General features: G+C 37.8%; 1 protein-coding gene across 2 annotated transcripts in view; it reads right to left on the bottom strand.

Moving 5' to 3' along the window:
* SEMA3C (semaphorin 3C) overlaps positions 1–18,279 on the bottom strand; it is a 179,417-nt gene extending 161,138 nt beyond the window's left edge. The window contains exons 1-3 of one of the 2 annotated variants that reach the window (XM_023226662.2): positions 17,757–18,279; positions 15,600–15,740; positions 4,189–4,276 (exon numbers count right to left, since the gene is read on the bottom strand). Coding sequence is in view for 1 of the 2 variants with exons in the window: in XM_023226661.2 (XP_023082429.1) it covers positions 15,600–15,702 (103 nt within the window). In the remaining variant the exon portion in view is untranslated. The remainder of the gene's footprint in view (positions 1–4,188; positions 4,277–15,599; positions 15,741–17,756) is intronic. The other variant, XM_023226661.2, reaches the window with a different exon arrangement.
* Between the last annotated feature and the right edge of the window lie 5,520 nt (positions 18,280–23,799).

The raw sequence follows: 23,799 nt of genomic DNA, 5'->3' as shown, positions 1-23,799 counted from the left end.
TACCACCAAGTGCTAAGTAATAGGAGCACACTACGTTTAATCACTTCTTTCGAAGGGAAAATATATCTCCTTCTATGAAAGATCAATCAGTAAAGTTATAGGTGGAAGCCTGGAATCAATATCTTCGTTCTCTGTGACTACAATTTTAAAAATAACGTCCCAGAATATCATCTGCTGTTTCATTTCATAAAATAGTTGTCTAATTTTCTTATCTTGCCTAAGGTGCATCCGATCGGCAACATGTGTGTCTCTGACTTTGCCCATATTAGGTATATTGTACATTATAAGGTATTACATGTATACCTCCCACAAAAAAAGTTATTTCTCCTCATTTCTTCTATAATGAAAGACATTATATTGATGCACTAAAACAAAGAATGTTATAAGCTGTTGATAAAGGCCATGTAAAGTTTTTCAATTCATGTTGTTTGGGTTTTTTTGTTGTTGTTTTTGAGACTGTCTCACTGTCACCCAGGCTGGAGTGCAGTGGTGCTATCACAGCTCACTGCCCTCTTGGCCTCATAGGCTCAAGTGATTCTCCTACCTCAGCTTCCTGAGTAGTTGGGACTACAGGTGTGCACCACTGCACTCACGTAGTTTCTGTATGTTTTGTAGAGAAAGGGTTTCACTATGTTCTAGGCTGGTCTTGAACTCCTGGGCTCAAGCTATCTGTCCACCTCGGCCTCTCAAAACGTTGGGATTACAGGCGTGAGCCACTGCACCTGGACTTCATGTTGTTTTAATAAGAACAACTGAAGATAACATATTCTTTCTAGCCAACACTGACAATTTTCAAAGGACCTAAGTACTCAATTTGTATTCTGTTTATTATTGACCTGTCCAGAAGACTTATTTCTACCTCATATCACACAGTTTTTTCCTTACAAATTTTTTCAATTGTAAATATGTAGCTATGTTTATAAGCTAATGAAAGCATCTAATTGTGCATATTAAAACAAAGTTAATCTCTCATATAACTAAAGAAAAAGTATGTTCCTGAAAAAGCACAAATATTAAATTGATCACATAAACAACTATAAATTTCTATGGTCCAAATGAATTTTTCAACTATCCAATTACTCAAGGCTAACATCATTGAATCATCTAAAACCAAAACACATGTAATCATAATACAACATGACAGTAAAATAATATATGATTTGTAACTCATAACAGCAGGGGCAGTCTTGTTCCCATTTCCAGGCTACAGTGAAGTTTCCAATATTCCTCAATGAAACCCCAGGTTTATTTCTAGAGGCCCATGGGTATTTATACTTTTCCTTGTGTATTGTTAAGTATACCAAAACAGAAGTGTCAGCCATTAGCCCATGGCTTTTCTGCCTACGTGATAACAGCAGGATTATAGTACAAAGGGCAGAGACCTAAGCCAAGATTATGTGCTAAGAAGAACGGTAAGAGCATAAGCCCTCTGAATTACTGGCACCTTATGATCCTGGAACTGAGAGCCCTGACAGGGTTTGATCCACTATTTTGGTTCTTTCTGCTCTACCTATGCCCCTGCTCCTAATGCAGATAAAATTCATTCATTCTTTCACTTTCAAGTATTTATAGTCACACATCCCTTAACGAAGGTATGTTCCGAGAAGTGCCTCATTAGGCAATTATGTCATTGTGCGAACATCATATATTGAAGTTACACCAACCCAGGTGGTGTCTCTTACTACACACCTAGGCTATATGCTATAGCCTACTGCTCCTAGCTAAAAACCTGTACAGCATGTTACTGTACAAAATACTGTAGGTAACCCTAACACAATGGTATTTGTGTGTCCAAACATATCTAAACATAGAAAAGGTACAATATAGTATAATAATCTTACGGGGCCAGGCGGAGTGGCTCACGCCTGTAATCCCAGCACTTTGGGAGGCCGAGGCAGGCAGATCACCTGGGGTCAGGAGTTCAAGACCAGCCTGGCCAACATGGTGAAACCTCCGTCTCTACTAAAAATACAAACGCTAGCCAGGCGTGGTGGCATATGCCTGCATTTCCAGCTACTCAGGAGGCTGAGACAGGAGAATCACTTGAGTCCAGGAGGTGGAGGTTGCAGTGAGCTGAGATCATGCCACTGGACTCCAGCCTGGGCGACAGAGCAAGACTCTGTCTCAAAAAAAATTAAAAATAAATCTTGTGGGACTACCATAATATATGTGGTCTTTCTCAATGGAAACATCATTATGCAGTACATTAGTGTGTTAAGTATTCACTATGTATCACACATCATTGAAAAGGCTAGAAAAAATAATATACAAAGAAATAGACATAAAGAGTCAGAACCTGTTCCCATTTCCATAAGTGGCATATTTTTGTGAGAGGAAGCCTTCCCTATCTTCTACTTCCATTCTCCCACCCCTACCACCACTACAGCTTCTTCATCTTTTAGAAAGTCTGCTATCCCACCATTAGACACGGAGGGCATCTATTGTACAAACCTGTATTTAACCCCCTATATGTTAGGCCTGATGATGTAACCTAAAGGCATATTTAATTTTATTTTATTTGAGACAGTCATGCTCTGTTGCCCAGGCCAGAGTGCAGTGCCAAGATCTCAGCTCACTACAACCTCCATCTCCTATGTTCAAGTGATTCTCATGCCTCAGTCTCTCCAGTAGCCGGGACTACAGCCGTGTACCACCATGCCTGGCTAATTTTTGTAATTTTAGTAGAGACTAGGTTTCACCAAATTGGCCAGATTGGTCTCGAACTCCTGGCCTCAAGTGATCCACCCGCCTCAGCCCCAGGCATGAGCCATCACACCTGGCCTTAATACCTTCTCAATTTGTTGAGATTCGTACAGAGATGTCATTATGCTTCAAAATATAAATAGAAAATAGAACATAGTTTTCTAAATCATGGCTTTGAAATGGATCTTCACATTCCACACAAAAGTGAAGGGTATTTGTTCACTCTTAATGGGTTGTAGACACTCAAACTGCATTACCACTACACTGATGAAGATTTATCTGGCTTTGAGAATCTCAATTGTTGAAAAGGGGCGAAACTTTAACTTTTAGTAATGACTGCAGCCTGAAAACTGCGAGAACACTAGATTGAATAGTGTTCTCTTTTATTGTTAAAAGGAGTTCCCTGACACTTTCATGTTGTGTAACAGAAACTGCATTTTAGGGACTTGGGGGAAGTGGTTTCTAAATATGTCAGTAGGTTAGAGTCATCTGGGACAGTTTTACAACACTAGTGTCATCCCTAGAGAAACTGACTGAATTGGTCTGGGGTGCGGCCTTGGCATCAGCAGTTTTTAAAGTTTCTAGATAACGTACAGCCAAGGTTGAGAATCAGTGCTCTAGGATCTCAGGTTTAACCTTACCAATCATTCCAAATATTCAGAATTACAGTTTCTTTTTCCTGAATTCTCTGAATCTTAGAGCTAATTTTCTAACTTCAAGCCTTGTGGCCCTATAATAGGGTGGCAAACTGCTGATGAAAATGAAAGCACAGAGAAAAAAAAAAAAAAAAAACTTTTGAACTCTGGGTATGAAATCTGTCAAGAAAGACATTTCTTGAGGTAACGCTGTTTTCAACTTCTGATATTTAAAATTGCCTCCTTCATGCCTTTGCTGCAACCCTCGATTATGGCCAATCATTTTTTGGGAGGGGTGGGAAAAGGAGGTAGGGAGAACAAGGGCGGGTGGAGAGAAGGGAACAGAGGGGTAGGGGGAGAGTGAGAAAGAACAGAGAGAAGAGAGACCCCTAACACCACCACAGACAGTTTAGGATTTTAAATGCTCTGGGCATTTGGATTTAATTTGACAATTAGAAGTCAGCCTGTTTGTCAGTTATCAGTCAGGCAGTCATAATGACTCTGCACCGTTACAGGCACTGTTGGGAATTTGAAGGTAAAGAAAACAAAATCAGCAAAAGCATTTTGCCCCAGAGGCTGGGAGACCCCTGCAATAAGTTAAGTGCAATAAGCTCATCCTGGGCATTCCAACTTAATTCCCATCTCCATCCAGTTTGTAACTATGATAAAGCTAATCCCTGCTAGCAAAATGATTAATGCCTACAATGGGTTTAAAGCTGATGCTCTAAACTAGTTTAAGATAATTTTTGTTTTTAAAATGTCACCTTCTGTGAGGTGTCCATGCTTCTTTTATGGTACGCAGCAGGGTTTGCCTGGTGTAATGTTTACATGGTTGGCGTATCCTGCTTGCTAGAGTAGATGGCTGCTGAGGACCAAATTCATACCCCACTTCTTTTTGTACCCACAGATGTAGCACACAGCATTGTACAAGGTAGGCTCTGGAGAAGAGTCATGGAACTGAATGTAATTTTGGGGTATTTTTTTTTAATTGAATAATAAAACCTCTTTGTAAGGAAGGTGGGTGAGTAGAGCAAAGGAAGGAGAGACAGATGGACATAACAATCTTTATAAAAGGGCCTAAAAGCTTTTTTTCTCTTAACGATCCATAATTCATCAACAATCAATTCTAACTAGATTTTCCCGCTTCCCCTGGAAGATGAACAAAATTTCTACTGTTGGAACTTCATACAGATACGTACATATCTTGAAAAACGTCTGTGCTATTAGTGGACCTCAGCAAATTTATCTTTAGTTATTAAAAATCTAATATTCTTTTTACCCAGAAGCAATATTAGAAAAGGTTAAAACTATGCCTTACTATCAAATATTGTAAAATTTGGAAACTCAAGATGGTTATTGCAGAGGTAATTTCATCTAAGTGCTCATGGCACTGAATTTCATCTCTATAACACAAATAAATGACACATCTTAACTCTCGGCCAACTTTAACTACATTCCTGCTACACATTCCATCAGCACCTGGGCTCTGAAGCTTTTACCATTTCATGAATAATTCCAGGCTAAACTTGATCATCTTTTTCTCATGTCAGTGAAAAAGAAAAGAAAAAAAAAGAGGGAAGAAAGAAAAACAAATGCAAGAGATCAATTTTTAGATAGCATATTTTATATTTTAAGTCTCTAGTGTAGTATCTGAAATGTCTACATATAATTATGCATATTAAAAGTGTTGAATACATATCAGAAGAATAGAAGGTAGATGTAAGATGAAATATACCAATGTAGATCATTATAAAATATTCTACGCAGACAAGCTGTTGAAAATAAAAACATTATAACAGACAGGAATACTATAGATATAATAAGGGGGGCAAGCATTTCCTTTCACCTAAAACCAGAATATTTCATTATTCTGTAGACAAGTGGTATGTGCTGCTTTTTCTTCCACAAAGTAAAGCTTACTGAATATTTTTTCTTCTATAATAGAAACTTGATTATACCACTGCTGTCAATATAATTAAATGAATAACCAAAGGTTATAATACTAGCATAAAGAATTCTTTCCTTACTGTACTTTAGATATCAAAATACAGCTGCATAGATCATATTCATTATCAGTTCCCTCTGAAAACATTTTACATAATTAGATTTTTACACAAAGGTTTTAAAACTCCAGTCATATCAGCAGGTTTTGACTACTAATGGAAAATGGAATTGATGCAATTATGTTAAACAGTGGCAGGAAGTGTGGCTCTTAAAAGAATCAGCTTAAAGAAAAAAAATTCCAGTTGCATGTGCATTAAAGCTGTCAAAACTCTAAGCTAAAGATCCGCTCTCTGTGCCAGCTAAACCCCTGCCCGACTCTGGAAAGTAACTTTCTGAAGCCATTCCAAGCCCTTTACTTGAAAATAACATCTTAATTGGTTTCTTCTAATAAAATTCAAAATGCTCTTTTGGTGATGATAATACACTCATTGTTTTATTCCTGCTTAATGTTCTGGTCTCTTGGAATGTTTTGAGCATTACTGTTCAGGAGAAAGGAAAAAGCCCTTGAGCCTAGATTTATGGAGCGACAATCTGGCTGGATAGACCAACAAAGTTGGAGGCTTTTGATGCCAGAAAGATTGCTTCTATAAACGGTGGTTCTATTTAATGTCAGATTCCTATATAATGGCAATGAGACTCCAATCTCTTCCTATTAACTGCATCATTAGTATGTAATAATGTTTAGTTGTGAATACAGAACCAGGTTGTTTAGAGAATACTTAGGGCTCTGACTGGCAACTGACACAAATTAAATTATCTGATAATTCTTTTCAAATCAAGGGGTAATTTAAGTCATAAAGTTTTTCTTTTGCTTGAGTTACGATAACTAGTGTACATCTATCTACAAGGGCAGACATGTTATTTAAAAGGCTCCAAAGTATCCACCATACCATATCTAAACTTCTACATGCCTTATCATCCTATTAAGTTCCTTTATTAAAATTTGCTCAATTCAGGCTACTGAATGGTTTGTATACACATGGACTCTAATTATGTAACTAAATTCAACAGAAAAATATCATTTGTATAATATTTACACAAGCCAATTTTATAACCACTTTGCTACTACTCACTAGTTCCATTAAACAAGAGATCCCTGTGTTAAGAATTATAGCTGTATTGGAATTGTCTTTTTACATGTAATAGTCTATCATTTAAAATAAACTGTGATCACATATATTACTTCTACTTGACTCAATTACAAGGAAGGTCAAGCAAGAAAACTAGGGTGTTCAACTCCCCTTACTCTCAGTTTCTACTTTTGTTACTGCTGTCTTAAAATCTTCAGACCCGTTGTGTTCATTATTAAATTTCAGTGATGAATGAAGTGCCAGCTTGGTGTACTTCACACAGTTTGTACAAAGTTATGTCTATTTACAAAAGAGAAAAGGTCTTTTCTAATTTAACTTTTGTCAAATGAGGATTTTTGGAAAACTGAAGCACATAATTAAAGATTATATTTCATATGCTATAATTGAGATTCTGCTCACTCTTTGGCAACTGATGCTAACTATAGTAACACTAGCAACTTGGGTTGCAAGACTTCGCTGGCTGGAAAAAAGAAAAGCAGGCGCAGAGAGCAAATTTAGGTATTTATCTTATTGATGCCTTTACATATTATGTGCCCCATTCACTCCCTTTACATCCCTGTTATCTGTGCTAGGGATGGATTACTTCCTTTTTGCAGGTTGCCATTCAACAACTCATTTTGTCCTCACTATCACTAGCTGTCAGACAAATGGGAGGGAGACAGGGTTCAAATTCGTAAGTCACCAGAGTTGCTTGTCCTTGTCCTCAGCTTGCTTGCACTAAATAAGCTGTCAGTACATAACTGTTATAATAATGTTTTAAGTAATAAAGTGTTCACCAAACTAACGATCCAACTATATAATTATAAATCTGTGGTTATTCATAAATGTAAAATAAGAAAACATATAAATAATGCATTTAAAATGATACCAGGAATACAACAGCTTTTTTCTGACTTAACAGTTTTTGTTACATGAATATACAAGAGAATATACACTTAGGAAAGACTAAAACGGTATTCAAATATAATGTAATTTTACTCATAGACAATGTAAGTGTGTGTGTGAGAGAGGGAGTCAGGCATTTATTTTTACTCAGATATATATCCTCTCTCCATAATTAATTCTATCTGTAGAAACTCAAAATCTATAAGGAAATAAGTTTTTTCCTAAAATAATTTAGAAGTTGCTTCTTTAGAGCTATTAATTCTACATAGAGTTAAGGTTTTCTTTTTGCTGGATCAACAGTCTGTCTCCCTTCTCTGAGGAACAGAAATCTTCTGTAAAATTACATTGCTGTAACTCCCTGGGTTTATCTATTAACATTAGCCATTATATTACAAATAAGATTGAATATAACAGCAATTTTGCATTCAAAATTCAAAGTCTGGTACCTGATCATTTTTATCAGAAAATAGTTTTACTAAGGTAGCAATTTAGAAATTAATTAGGTAGAATATTTTATACTTTCATTATCAAGAATCTTAAATGCTAGCAAGCGTTAAAGTTGAGTAAGGCAAGAATATTTAGCATTTTCAGTGGCATCAGTTCAAACCAGAACATAAGATTATTTTAATGGGTTTTTCACTCTAAGGCAATACATAAATGAGCAGAGTGGAATATTCTAGGGATTGACTAAGGGGAATATGGAATCTTGATGTACATAGCACATCAAACGAGCTCTTGACTACAAGAGTAGTAACTTGGGGAAAGCAAGACAAGACTCGTATGTTCATTAATTTGCATGAATTAGAGATAAATGAAAATATAAATTATTCTTACCTATGTATTGCCTCAATCTTTGCAAAGAGAATTAAGAGGCACTTAAAATATGGTGTTGAGTAGATTTAAAGTCTGCTATATAATGATCCTCAGATTATTGCTGAAAATCAGCCCTTAATTAAAAATGTAAGGTATGTTAAAGCTACAGTGCTGTACATACTTGGGGAAGAAACAGCATGAAGCAAGTTTGTTAATATCCATGTTAATAGCCTTGCATTTCTGCAGATTCTGTAATATACATTTGCAGGGTGTCTCTGATTCTATACAAGCACTGCTCATAATTAATTTTTCTCTTCTTATACCATTTTGTCTTCTAGTCTTGTCAATGCCACCATCAAGCTGTAGAACCTTAACCAAGAGCTTTAGCCTCCATGCCAATCTACTTCAGACTTTCTATAATAAATTAAATAATATGGGAATTATTTGAAACTTAAAAAGCACTCTGCAGAAATAACTATCTCTATTGAGAGCTTAAAGACAGCTCATTCTCATTGGATAAGGAGCATGGGTTGAAATGACTGTTTCTGAAAAGACTGCAATTTAAAAGGTAGAACATACTTGCCATCATTTACAGCTCAGCAAATTGTTTCATGGCTAGTGCTACCCTAAAATAGCACATGGCTCAGCACTTAGTTCTGCCTTCCACGTGCGCTTCTTGCCAACTCATACTCTGAGCTAGAAAACATCTTACCTTTCTGTTCCTTGCTTTTGAATGTGTTTTCCTTAACAACAGAGATCTTCAGTAATATATAAATGAAAATGGAGAAGGCAAAGGAGTGCTGAATTTGCCCAAAGCTCACAGCTCTATTTCCCAATGTTTGTTCTTTTTTTTAACAGTAATAGAACTAAAACCAAAGTGATAGTTTTTGTGTACCTTGTTATATAAAAGACTTTTATGAAATGAAAAAATTGAGTGTGTCTCAGTGCTATTTTTTAATGCAATGAATGATATCCCTGAAAAAGAACATCTGAATATTTTGTTTGTTTTAAAAGACAGTGCAAGGTATAGTGAATTTATGGAGATACACCCTGATAAATTTCAGTGAAATGAGGAGAGTGAATAATAATTTTTTTCTACAGTTATCCATCTAAGCATTGATTTGCTCACATAGGCACAAAGGGAGATCTCAGTTACAGCAACAAAATAAACATGTTCCAGAGAGGTAATTCCCCTCATCTTCGCCTTGATGAATCATAAATTAAATGGGGAATTTGGGAGTCTCGCTCTGTCGCCCAGGCTGGAGTGCAGTGGCCAGATCTCAGCTCACTGCAAGCTCCGCCTCCTGGGTTTACGCCATTCTCCTGCCTCAGCCTCCCGAGTAGCTGGGACTACAGGCGCCCGCCACTACGCCCAGCTAGTTTTTTGTATTTTTTTAGTAGACGGGGTTTCACTGTGTTAGCCAGGATGGTCTCGATCTCCTGACCTCGTGATCTGCCCGTCTCGGCCTCCCACAGTCCTGGGATTACAGGCTTGAGCCACCGCGCCCGGCCTAGTTTTGATGTTCTAAGAGAAATATAAAATTCTAGCATGATACACTTAACATGATATGTTTACAGCATACCTTACTGAGAAAACATTCTTTTCCTTTTTCCTTTCATTGTGATCTTTGTGGATCTTAAAACTAATTCTCATGGCAGCTACAGAAATGGCTGTCACAAAGTCAGTATTAATGTTAGTGTTTAATTACCAAAAGTATTTTAGAAACAAAGAAGACAAGAAGTAGTATACACCTAGGAAGAATGTGAAAATGTGTAACTTTGGTTCTAGATAAATTTTCTGAATCAAAATTGCAAATAAAGGCTATGTAACATTGTTTTATCAATATATGTGAACAACATATCAACATATATGATCAACATGTGAACAAATTTAAAATACGCTATCTAGGATCACTTGCACCATCTTCATTTGATAGAGTTCAGTGTAGTAGGCATGTCTATGGTTAATCCATAGAGTAGAACACTTTTTTTTTGAGACGGAGTCTCGCCCTGTCACTCAGGCTGGAGTGCAGTGGTGCGATCTCAACTCACTGCAAGCTCCGCCTCCCGGGCTCACACCATTCTCCTGCCTCAGCTTCCCAAGTAGCTGGAACTATAGGCACCCGCCACCACGCCCAGCTAATTTTTTGTATTCTGCGTAGAGATGGGGTTTCACTGTATTAGCCAGGATGGTCTTGATCTCCTGACCTTGTGATCTGCCTGCCTCAGCCTCCCAAAATCCTGGGATTACAGGCGTGAAACCCGCACTGGGCCACATTTTTTTTTAATGCAACCACTTTGGTTGTATGACTGATTAACATAACACTCAAGCTCATTCTTCTAATTTCAGAACACTAAAGCATTCCTTCTTTGCTCCAATTGTAGGAACCTTGTTCCTCTGAATGGCTTAACACATAACATCATTTATTGGTAACAGAATCAAACTTATTATAATCTGATGAAACTCACCTAGAACAGTAATTACTTTTTTAAAACAGGAAAATATAGGCTTATACATTTTTCTAAAAATTTTTTCTAGGAGAAATCCACAGCATATCAATGTAACACATTTTATCCTAATATTTTCAAAAGACATTCTTTGCAATAACTGAAATAAAATTTCCTCCTTCCAATTCAACTCTACTAGAGTTTTTGTTTTATTTTGATTACCAGAGCCCTATATCAATACATATTACAGGGGAAAATAGACATATGAGGCTACATTTCTTAGCAATTCTTCTCATCTTCCATTGCAACTGTATTTTATAACAGTTTTTACCTTGCTGCTTGACAAATTTAGTGTTACTCTATTCTAGATTTAGGTAATGTCCAACTCACACATGAATTCATCAATCCTTTGCTGAGTTCAATTAAACTCTCACAAAGGGAAGAGTAGAGGGAACTTTTTATTCACAGGGCACCCCTCGAGTTTGGGTTTACTAAAACACTCATGTGTGCTTCAAGACATTTCAGTGACATTTAACTGAAACCATCATAAAGAGACTTAAAAGAAAATGCCACGGCCAGGCGCAGTGGCTCATGCCCGTAATCCCAGTACTTAGGGAGGCTGAGGCGGGCGGATTAAGAGGTCAGGAGATCGAGACCATCCTGGCTAATATGGTGAAACCCCATCTCTATTCAAAATACAAAAAATTAGCCAGATGTGGTGGTGGGTGCCTGTAGTCCCAGCTACTTGGGAGGCTGAGGCGGGAGAATGGCGTGAACAGGAGGCAGAGCTTGCAGTGAGCGGAGATCACGCCACTGCACTCCAGCCTGGGCGACAGTGCGAGACTCCGTCTCCAAAAAAAAAAAAAAAAAAAGAAGGAAGTTGCCGTAACACACAGCTGAGAACTAAATACTTCTTAGTAACACAAACTGAGAAGATTCAATACAGCCAGAGTAAGCATCTTCCAAGATTAACGGAGAAATCAGGAACAATTGTTTTTCTTTGCATTTCTTGGGCAACCACAACACAAACTTTCAACAAATGTGCCTTGTAATGCTAACGTTACCAGAGCTCATAAAGAGGCAATTTAATATTTTGAATTTATGGTCCAATAACAATTCATCAGCTTTGGGGCTTAGTTCATTAGTTCACAGGGGTTATTTGTTGAAGGTGATTTTAAAAGATGTTTTATGCAACTCCATAGTCTTTCATTTATATACTATCAAAGACCTGGAGACTTGGCAGCTTTGTTAGTAAAAATTCAGCACAGACAAAAGGGATAATGAATCACTAAGTAAATAAATTAAAAAAAAAAAAAAAACAGGGTCAGGCGCAGTGGCTCACACCTGTAATCTCAACACTTGGGGAGGCTGAGACAGGCGGATCACCTGAGGTCAGGAGTTCAAAGACCAGCCGGGCCAACATGGTGAAATCCAGTCTCTACTAAAAGTACAAAAATTAGCCAGCCATGGTGTTGTGCACCTGTAATCCCAGCGATTCGGGAGGCTGAGGCAGGAGAACTGCTTGAACCCAGGAGGTGGAGGTAGCAGTCAGCCGATATCTCACCATTGGACTCCAGCCTGGGAGACAGAGTGAGACTCTGTCTCAAAAAAAAAAGAGAAAGAGAGAGAGAGAAAGAGAGAAAGAAAGAAAGAGAGAGAGAGAGAGAGAAAGAAAGAAAAAGAAAGAAAGAAAGAAAGAAAGAAAGAAAGAAAGAAAGAAAGAAAGAAAGAAAGAGAGAAAGAAACAGGTAATCCTATGCAAGTCTAGTGCTTACTCATAAAATACCTATTTCCAATTCAAAACTCACCGTCAGTTTTCTGTTTTTAAACCACTGTCATGCATACGCAAATGTGAAAATCAGCCATGGGCTGGAAGATTGGCCAATATTAACTAAGGAAAAACTTATACTAAAGCATTTGTGTGAACCTCATATTCATTTGCAAAGTTATTTGGCATAAAATAAGAGTTAGACAAATTACAAAAGAAAATATCTATTAGAAGTCACAGGTCTCAACACAGAAGATTTAAGTAGCACAAATGTAACTAATTAATAACATCTGAAGTACACTCTCCCACAGGACTGCTGACCATCTGGTTGACCTTGCCCTAGATCAACAGGGAAGGCAAATCTGTAAATCACTGTTTTACAAATGTTATCACTCCATTATTTCACCACAAGAAAGAGGGATGGAACATGAATGGGAGAAGAGACTCATTGTTCTACACACCTTAAAATTGACTATGATGCTTATTGCACCTGAAGTAACACAAGAGTGAGTGGTTTCTTCTCAAGTTCCATCTAGAGAGAGACAGGCAGAGGACCAAGTTATAGTGATGGAGAATTCAAGACAAAAGAGCCAGTAGGTAAAGTAATTACTAATTACGAGAGAATCTAAAGGTACATAGAGATATAAAACAAGTAATGCAAATGACCTCCGTCTGATACAACTTGAAACTATCTGAATTTCCGCAAAACACTGTTCAGTTGCTGATTTATTGGAAAACAGTAATAGAAATTTAGAAATACGAAGTAAAAGTATATGTCATAAGTATTTAAATATACATTCTTAAATACGTTAACCTCAAACAAAGCTCTATATTTTGATGTTGAGAATAAACTGCTTTGGAGGAAACTTAAAAACCTACTTGGTACAATACTCAGATGAGTCATCATTTGACTAACAAGAAACTTGAAATAATAATAAATTTGGAAGAAGCATGTCAAGCAGGTACACTGTGAAATCTCCTAAGAAAACTGTATTGTACCAAGGTTTAAAATTTGCACATTTTGACAACTGTTTTTGCCTGATATTTTTCATATACCTTGCCTATGTAGTTCATTGTAGGAATGTTTAATATTATTGAGCTAGAAATTGTGGAATTTTATTAGATGTATTTTCACTGTTGATACATCTCTTTTAAACAGTATTCAAAATAAGTGATTTTCTCTCTCTTATTATTTGCTCTGTTTTTCTCTCACTCCCTAAGAGTACCAGTAATACACTTGAGAAGAACAAAATATCAGGAATTATAGAACTTGGAGATCAATAATTCATCATGTCATATTCTACATAAGTTTCAAGTTAAGGCAAGTCTTATTCTGCAAGAATCTGTTTTGAGTTTGAGAGCATTAAAAATATTAGGCATATATTTTTTTAAATCCCATCATTACTTCTAGTCACTGTATAGCAGAGCTGTCACTGTCTTACGTAGTTCTGAAGTTTGGTTCTCAAAGATTATACTATGTAATTTCCTTCTGTAAAATATGAATTCTAATTGCCTTTTCAAATACAGAATTGGTTCATTATCTCTAGTGACATCCTTTTTGTTAATATTTACATTAGTTTGGATTAATTTTCATGTAATGGAAAAAAGAGCAGGCAGAGACCTCCATTAGATCACTCCATCTCTACATATACTAGGAAAAACATAGAAAATAGAGGGGAAATTGCACTACTTCTTAATTCCCCTTCTCTTTTATTTGAAAAGGTATTTCATAGTTCTCAATTTGGGAGAAAAAATGTGGGTAGTACATAAGATGCTTTAGTAATTAAGGGGCTAAAGAGGATACTTCAAAGGGTCTGTCTTTCCATTCTTCACAACTTAACTGCATGGCTATGGGTTTTAAGGGGAAATGCCTGGCATGGAGGCTAAGGAAGCAATTAGAAGCTCACACACTCTAAGTCCCAAATATGGCTCCTTTGGTGCTTATGACAACTGTGGGGAAAGCACTGGTGACTTAAAAAGAAAAAAAAAGACAGCCATTTGACTGGTGTCAGTCATTCTGCTATTTGAAATTTGAGGCCGGGCGTGGTGGCTCACACCTGTAATCTCAGCACTTTGGGAGGTCGAGGCAGGCAGATCACAAGGTCAGGAGGTCAAGACTATCCTGGCCAACAGGCGAAACCCCGTCTCTACTAAAAATACAAAAATTAGCTCGGTGTGGTGGCACACACCTGTAATCCCAGCTACTGGAGAGGCTAAGGAAGGAGAATGGCTTGAACCTGGAAGGTGGAGATTGCAGTGAGCCAAGATCATGCCACTGCACTCCGGCCTGGTGACAGAGTGAGACTCTGTCTCAAAAAAAAAAAAAAGGAATTTGAAATCACAAAGAGTTTCAGAGACACCCTGCTATAGGAAGGTCTGAGAGTATATTGTTTATCAAATGAAAGAAAAATATTTGAAATGACACTAAAGTTTATGCACAGTTGAAAGAAGTAATAAAATTATAAATGACCTTGATTGGCAGGATGGTGTTCCTCATCCATGTCTTGCTCCATCTGTCCAATTAGTATGGGTTACTCAACTAACCAAATTCATTCATCTGTAAGTCCTTTGAACTACATACATTAAAGCTCATGCAAACCATTCCCGCAGAAGACCTTGCACCTTTTATGTATGTGAAAATCTGAAATCACACCCATTTCCCTAAGCTTCTGAGGACATTTGTATACAACAACAATCAAAAGCATATTTCCAATTATTCTTTTAGGTCCTTTTCAATTAATTAGGGGACTATGCCAATCTCAGGAAATCCTTGTGGAAAAAGAAGGAACACCATTAGAACAACACACGGAGTAACCAGTTTTGAGACGGATGCCCAAAAAATTAATTGGGAGAATTTTTTAGTAATTGAACGGGCATAGCTCTTTCTGCCGCTGAGGATTAGCACAAAGGGGCAATGTCTTAACATTACCAGGTGAATAGTAAGATCAAAGATGCTAGGCTTTGAGCTTGTGCCCATCTCCCCCATGAGTACACAGACAAGCACAGAAGAATTATTTTATAAAAAGCAACATCTACTATAAGCATTTTCATAAATATTGCCTCAGATCCAACAGAGGGTTTTTGTCTATTAACGAATCACTTAAAATAGCTACTGTCCTCCAAAAAGCAGCCCAAAATATTTTTGAAATTAATATCCAGTAATATTTTATACTCTTAAGTTTTGAATCTGGATAAGGAAGAAAATAAAACTTAAAATAACATTTTTCCCCGAGTGTTTATCAACTCTCTTACCATCAAATGTTAAATAAACTCTTGCTTGGGGCTGGGAAGATCCTTTCACACAGATAGAACAAATAAATACTCCAACCAACACGCAAATTTTCCGGAATGCCATTTCTTCAGATATGCAAGTTAATATCCAAGGGAAAATACCTTTAAGAGAGAGAGAACAGGTTTGTTATATCTCATTTCACATTTTAGGAGTAGAAAAAAACCAGCAATCTAGACAAAACACCCTATTCACAAAAGAACCATCTGAACTTTTACAGTAATGCGAACAGTAGGAGGTGCTCTGTCTTTGCTTCTGAGACGTGAAAATGTGGATTTCATTCATTTGTGTGGGGAAGTCTTTCCAACAAGAGAAACTTTCATCTTCCAGTAAATTGATGCTACCATCAAAACAGAACAAAGCAGCGAGGAAAAACACTGATACCCAAAGGAAAGCCCAATATTTTAACGGATCTTCTCTCTAGAAATCCATTACATTAAAAAGACTTGAATAGCATTGTGCTAATAGACTATGACTGGATGAGAACTCTTTCCCCAACTAATGTAATAGCAGTAGCAAAATCTCATATGAGCATTCCTGTGTACCTACTCACTTCTATAGTCATTAGCTCTTTTGGAGTAATTGTCTCTGAAATGGTGTTTCCTTACATAAATCTATGTGTCCTCAATCCTTGATCACTAAAGTCACTGGAATCAGTTATCTGCCATTTTATCCAGATGACCAACAAGCAGTTGTTAAATGATGCAGATAAGGTAACATTTATCCGACATTTAGGACTTGTGCTAAATTCAAACCAGTGACCTAGCAGTGAGCAATCCAGTGAGCCATGTATCCACCAATGCATATTTTAAATAAATCCACCAGAAAGTGGGCTGTCAAAATTCCCAAAGATAAATCAAAGAGACAGATGTCACTGCTTGAAACTATATATATAAAATTGGTACATGCTATTAACTAATATCCAAATCCCAAGGCCACCAGATAATGTGTTACCATAAACCTACAGGAGTTCTAGTGGCTACATCATGTAAAATAAACTCAGGCGCATCAAAGAAACACAATCATTTTGCTTCTACCATAATTATACAATAAAATGACCCAACAGTCCAATAAAGAAATTTATTTTTACAGGTTACAACAATGCTGATCTTCATTATTTGGCTTTCAAATTAAAATTTCATAGTCAAAATTATTAATTTCTTTGTAAAAGCCACTAACAACTGAAAAAGACAGCTTCATTAATACAGAATCCAAGGAAGAATTAAACGGAATACGCAATTTTAAAGAAAAATTGTAAGTAGATTTCCTAGGTGGTGCATAAAAGAGTTAGAAATGAAATTGTACGCTTCTTTTACCACACAGATGGAGGAAACTCTAGAGATGTTTGTGTTGGTAATTTTCAAAAGAAACAGTTTCTTCCTGCTTCCACAACCTCTTCACCCTGTCATCCCTAAATTAACTTAGAAGAAAACTGATTTTATGGGTGACTTTCCCTTAGTAATTTGCCCCTTGGTTCTGTTGACTTTATAGTTAAAGCCAAAAGAAAAAAGCTATTAATATGCCTAACCTTTGTTATGTTTACTGAGCAAGCTGATATTATTTAAAACTTTTTTTTTTTTTGCATATTAGTATCTTACCTTGTATGTTTCTCCCAAAGGTACATACACAACCAATTGCAAAGAATACTGGAGACACAATGGCAGGTGAAACGAAGATAGTCTACAGGGCAATTTGATTTACATCCTACCTAGTGATGAGGAGTGAGAGACCGAAAGCCAAGTGTCTTAAATATGCCCCCGCCTCCCCAACAGTATCTTACAAGTTCTTCCCTTTAACTCACAGACGTTCCTCTTGGTGTTTTCACTTCTGCTGATCGCAAACTAGCAACACATAAGAAAAGAATTATCTTATATCCTCTGGAGCAATTTTGCCTTGGAAGGCGCTGTAATACTCAACTTGAAACTCTCTGCAGGTGTCACCGCCTAAAGAAACAACTCGAGCTGGACTCTCAGCAAGGGGAAAGCTTCCCTGACAAACCGTGTGTGCTCTTAAGAAAATGTCCAGGCTTGAGCACACCAATGTATGAAAAGTCAATATACAGGCCAAAAAAGTTATACTTTGCTAAATTTGTAACGCGGAAAACGACCAATTTAGCTTACCGAGGTTGGAAGAAATCAGCACGGAAAAGTCATCAATTTGCTACCGGGGTTGGATCCGCTTGTGTCTCCAGTCCTTTTCCCAGACGACCTTATTTTCTAGCACGTCCCAAAGGTGAAATTCTTTCTTCCCGGTCCTCTGAGTTTCTTTGTAAAGGAATCTCAGCGCTGCAGTGCCGCGGCACCCGGATCTCTTCTCCGCGTCGCTCAATCAAGCACCTCGGAGTGAATGGAAAGTGGCCGGACGCCGGGGGCAAGCGCTCTCGGTGTCCGATTACAGCGCCGCGGCGCGCGGCTCCAGCTGCCCCGGCGCGCCGCCCAGCAGGCTCGCATCACCGCCGCGCAGCCCCGGCCGCATCTCCGCCGGCCGCAAGGCCCCACCCCGAGCGCGCCCGCGAGAGCGTGGCAAGGAGCCGCGGGGGCGGGCCGGGCGGGGCCGACCCTTAGAGCCGGCGGCTAGCCAGACGCAAGAATGCGCGGCCGCAGGCTGTGCCCTAGCCCCGAAACTCTGCTCCTTTCGCAGTCCGCGGCGGAGTGAGCAACTTACAGGGTGCGCTCTAAGCTTTTTGTTGCCGGCGGCTCTTGGAAGACTCACACAGGCTTTGCCTGGCCGTAAATACCAAAGTGCAAAGCAGTTGCGGTTTTTTATTTTTTTTACTTTTGCCAAGGAAGGATCTCTGCAGCCTTTTAAGGCAAAGAGATGCGTTTTTAAAAGGACGTGAGTTTTGTTCGTATTCTGCTGCGTGTTTTTTTGTTTTTTTTGTTTTGTTTTGTTTTTTTAGAGACGAAGTCTCGCTCTGTCACCAGGCTGGAGTGCAGTGGCGTGATCACGGCTCACTGTAACCTCCGCCTCCCCGGGTTCAAGCGATTCTCCTGCCTCAGCCTCCCAAATAGCTGGGACTACAGGCTCCCACCACCACGCCCAGCTAATTTTTGTATTTTTAGTAGAGACGGGGTTTCACCATGTTGGCCAGGATGGTCTGGATCTCTTGACCTAGTGATCCACCCGCCTGGGCCTCCCAGAGTGCTGGGATTACAGGCGTGAGCCACCGTGCCTGGCCTCTGCCGAGTATTTTCTGAAACAGGTCAAGATAAACGACCATCTTGTTGCACAAGTGTATCCTTTTAATGGGTATTGTTTCCTATTGAGTTTCCTTAATGCCCTGAAGGCAGTAATTCTGCTGACCCCTCCACATTGACTCATACCCAGTACGTTTCCCCCCACCATACTCCCAAACATAATTACACGAAGAAATTATTTCACAATTCTATGTTGAGAGGCTGTTCTATGTCAACAGATTGCCATAACCACACATCTACAGAAATATATCAGAGGTATATTTCCAGCATTACTTTCAGGTACACTCGTTAAACTCTGGAACAGACTTTGATGTTTAAGTGAAAATTACTTCTCCGGACCACAATAAACTAGATGTTTAAACATCGGAAGAAATGAGCTTTGATCCCCATAAAACAAGCAGGTACTTGCTTAAAATCACTGTGGCCCACAGCCCAGCAGATGTCACTCTACAGAAGGAACGTGGAGTGTAATTTCTCCACCTTATACCTGACAATTTTCTTCACATAATGAAACAGAATCATTAAATTCTTATAAACTGTATCATAGAAAACACCTCTGGGGGTGCAAAATCATTGCTCGGTGGGAAAGTCGAATGAAATCCCAGGTAGGCGGAAGACGTGAGACGCGTCTTTTATGTGTCTAGGGCCCACCTCTTGTGTTCAGTAAACACAAATGTGTCTCAGACTCATGCTGCATAGTCCAGAAACGAAGGAATCAAGTCAAATAATGCAAATTTAAGAGTTCAAAAATACTATTCCGGGGCCAATATTATCTCCAAACTTCAAAAACTTAGTGTAGTAGCAGTTAAAATTATTTTTTTGTGATGATGTGTGGGAAGATCCTTGACATAAATTTGTAATAAGGAATTTAACCCCCAAAAAACTTACAGTATTAAAATCCGGATGTCAATGTGAATAAGCACTATGCGTGCTTCTCTGAAATACTTCTGAAACTCAGTAAGATCCAGGTTATATGCTCTGCACTATTATCCTCCTAGTGATAGCTCATTCAGCATTTATATATTAAGCAGGGAGAAGAATAAATCATTAGATGAGCGTGGGGATTACATTATGAAATTATTAATTTAGAAATGAGCTGCTAGAAATTGATCAACACATTCACGTAAGATGGAATTTGTTTATACATTTTAAGTTTGAGAAGACCACGATAAAGAGTTGCAAGATGAAATGCATCACATATGGTGTGTTTACAAAGGAGCTTAATTCCAAACTCAATTTACAAACACCAATGAATTAGCTCAATCTGTTACACATTCAGGGGCTTGGAGGCCTTGACAAATAGCTTAGATTTAAATCACAGTCCATGAAATTTGTGCCGAAATTCCCTCAATGTTGCCCAAATGAACCTCTTTTCAATGTGCTCCTGGGATTTAATGGTATTTGCTTAGCTCTGAGACGTTTACAGTTGGCCACACCTCAAAATGAATCATAAAAATACTGATAGGCTTTAGCCAAGATAGATTCAAGCGCAAGGACACAGTGCTCATGCTGGCCAGAGACTTAGGCCACAGAATGGAATTTTAACAGTGATGATAGAAGCCCCTAAGATTAGTCTCTGCCCACATTTCCCCACACTGCTTAAAACACCTTGACGAAAAAAGACGTGCCTAAGAAACATTGCTGGGCACTGCCACTTTTTTAAGACGTCAGCTTTGACTGTCCTTACAAGCGGAAAACAACAACTAATTGAGAACGCTGTTTTTGGTAAGGGGGACACTAAATGGATCTACAGGAGTAATGGCACAACTAAATTTAGAGAGCACTAATTACAATGTTTGCACCCAGCAAAATGTTTTAGACAAACAGCCAAACTAAAATACTTAGGATCACTTTTATTAAGATGTTTTAGAAGTGGTGCAGTATCTTACACACTGAAGTGTCTCTGCCTGCCAAGGTGTAGTGGGCATATTTTTAATATTTTGTGTTTTTGATGGTCCTGAGGAATGCTATTTAACTTAAAACTCTAGCACCGATTTTGAGTTACATACTTTTCTTCAGGAGTTTCTGCAGCTATACATTATCTTATTTCAAATTTAAAGAAAACAGATTTTTGCCTATGATACAGATGAGTCATGTAAATAAACTCTACCCTAACCAGAGAATATTAATCCTTCAGAGGTTAAAAATTGTCTTATTATTTAGTCATAACTGATGTTTGTAATAGAAAATAGATAGTGTATTTGCCAGGTACCTTGCTTATTATCTCTGCATAGCATTTCTTAATGAAGTTACAATTTTCCATGAGAGAACGTTGAAAGTTTGCCCAAAGTCAAATGGATAGTAAATATTAGAATAGGAGGAGAAACTCAAGCATGATTGCCTTAATGTCTCATATTTTTCAATAAGTTTCAATAGCTTCCTCTTATCTTTTTTGCTTAACTTTTTCCTCCTCTTTTCTACTTCCCTCTCTTTCTCCTTTACTCAACTTACATATGCCATCTTTTTAAGTTTCCTGAACTATATCTTTGGAAAGTCTGAACTTCCAATGGTTACCTACTTTATTTACATTAGCCTTATGTCCCCTTGGGTTACATTAGCAGCTCTGAGACCAAGCCGGTCAAACAGGTCTAGTCTAGAAATCTGTGTGTGAAGTTGCTACCTGCACAGCAAATAGGCTTTAATATTTCCTCTATCAAATCATTTCTAATTTTTCAATAGGATGAGTGTATCTCTATTTTCATTCTTAATCCATTGCTACTCTATATTGCTGACTGTTTTTTCTCTGTTGATATGTGCTACTCTATGCTTCTCAAATTGTAGGGTTCTTGACATTAAACAAAATAAACTGGCAACAGTGGTTTGCTCTGGAGAGGAAATTTGGCTAGAAAGGTCTCATGGTTCACTCTGTTTTACATTTATAATTTTAAACGAGGTGAGTGTATAAGCTATTTCAAACTTCAAAGTTTAAGTCCTCAATATTTCTTTAAACATATCAAATATATAAAGCGCGATATTTCCCAACTCAACCAAAATAAGAGCATATTGCCTCTAATGTTTATATATTATAATATTGCATGTATAAAGTAGAATAGTAAAGAATTTCAGTAGTAAGAATCCCTTAGTGAATTTACTTCTTTAGTACAAAAATGTCATGTGTGCATGACAAAGGTTGTAAAAGAGTTATTATGATCATTCACATTTTCATCACTAGGACAAAATGTAAATTTTCTATTTGTTCTGTGTCCTTCTTGGAGTATTTGATGTGAAGCCTCAGTGAAGACAGAGTATATGTATTTGAGATTAACTATATACAACTGCGGTTGCAGAGAATCCCACAATTACTTAATAAATAATGTTTGCTAGTTGAATATATGCACACACATCCACAGTCATGTCTTGAGGAAAGCCAACAGCTTTTATGAATCATATTGGATCTCAAGCTCTCTGTCTCTACACCTGGAACTACAAAACCACTTCCCATATCTGTTCTCACAGGAGAGCCATGAGAGAGGCCTGCATAAGTGCCTCTGATTGTCAGATGCATGTAATGAGGCTCAAAAATAATAACCAGCTGGAGCAATGAATGCAGGACTGTCAGTTATGGCTAATTGACTCCCATCTACAGCCCTTTGAAATGGGCAAGGGCCTTTCCATGTAATCTTCAAATTTTACTATTGTTATCCTCTTCTTGGACTTTAAATGGTTGACTAGAAAGTGGAGTATTAAATTGTGCAAAGAACTTTCATATCCTAGCAGATGCATTCTCATAATGAAAGTCACATGAGAAACCCTGCTGTCTTCTCTACCAGTGAGTTCCAGGAGGGAGAGGGGGCTGTGTAGGAAATTTGCAAAGAATCAACCGCTTATTCAGTTTATTTGATTTATTTTTCGTCATGAGGCTTTGAAATTTTTTTTTACTTTTTTAGTTCAGGGGTACATGTGCAGGCTTGTTATATAGGTAAATTCATGTTAGGGGGTTTTGTTGTACAGGTTATTTCATCAGCTAAGTATTAAGGTTAGTTTCCGTTAGTTGTTTTTCCTGATCCTCTCCCTCCTACCGTCTTCCACTCTCTATAGGCCCCAGCATCTGTTGTTCCCCTCTATGTGTCCATATGTTCTCATCATTTGTGGCATTTAACGGCTTTAAAGAAGGAGATACAATTTTCATTATTCAACAAATATGACATAATTTAAGATATAAAGCTCTTGGAATATATTTCAATTAAATATTTTTCCTTGATCAGTTTTGTCCACTGCAATGGACTCATTGAAGTTTAGACCAGAGGAGTACCAGAAGGAGCAACATGATTTAAAGGGCGTGCATTATTAATAGACATTTGAGGAAGTGTATTTCTTTCAATCTCCATAACAGCCCTAAAAAAGAAGATATAAGTACCTCCATCATGCAAACATGAAAGCCAGTCAGAAATTTGAGGTGCCTTCCCCTACTTTCGTCCCTAGGCAATAAATTCAGGTCCGCCTGTCCCACAGTCCATGTGTTTCCTGCTTTCTACTACCTCTTGGCAAACACTTCTAATAAAAAGCTCGGTAAATAAGAAATGGGAGTGGAGACTTTCACTTTCCTCCTATGCTCTTTCGGTCCTGAAGAAGGTTTTCTGTTTTAGTTGGATGTTTATCACGTTACAGTTCAGATTTGAATGATAAATACAGACATTGTACCTTCACTAAAATTGCAGACAGCTTGAGAGCAGAAACAGTGTCTAATTCTCCTTAGTATCATTTAGAATACCAAAAACCAAGATGATTCGTGAACAGCCTTGGCAGATAAATGGAGAAGGGGTTTAAGGAATATGGGTAGAAGCAAAGAGGGAATCAACAGCAAATTGACCACATAAATGATTACACATTCTAAAACAGAAAATCATATGAATTATTTTATTATGCATCCAAGTACATGTATAGTTATATAAATTAAATCTATTCTCTTTAAATATCTAGTTTGTTACTCACGTAAATACAGTAAATGAAAACCCAGAAGCAAATT

Source organism: Piliocolobus tephrosceles, chromosome 8 (assembly GCF_002776525.5).
Source record: "Piliocolobus tephrosceles isolate RC106 chromosome 8, ASM277652v3, whole genome shotgun sequence".
Classification (NCBI taxonomy): domain Eukaryota; kingdom Metazoa; phylum Chordata; class Mammalia; order Primates; family Cercopithecidae; genus Piliocolobus; species Piliocolobus tephrosceles.
Note: the sequence above shows the minus strand (reverse complement) of the source record. Positions and strands in the feature narration are given on the sequence as shown.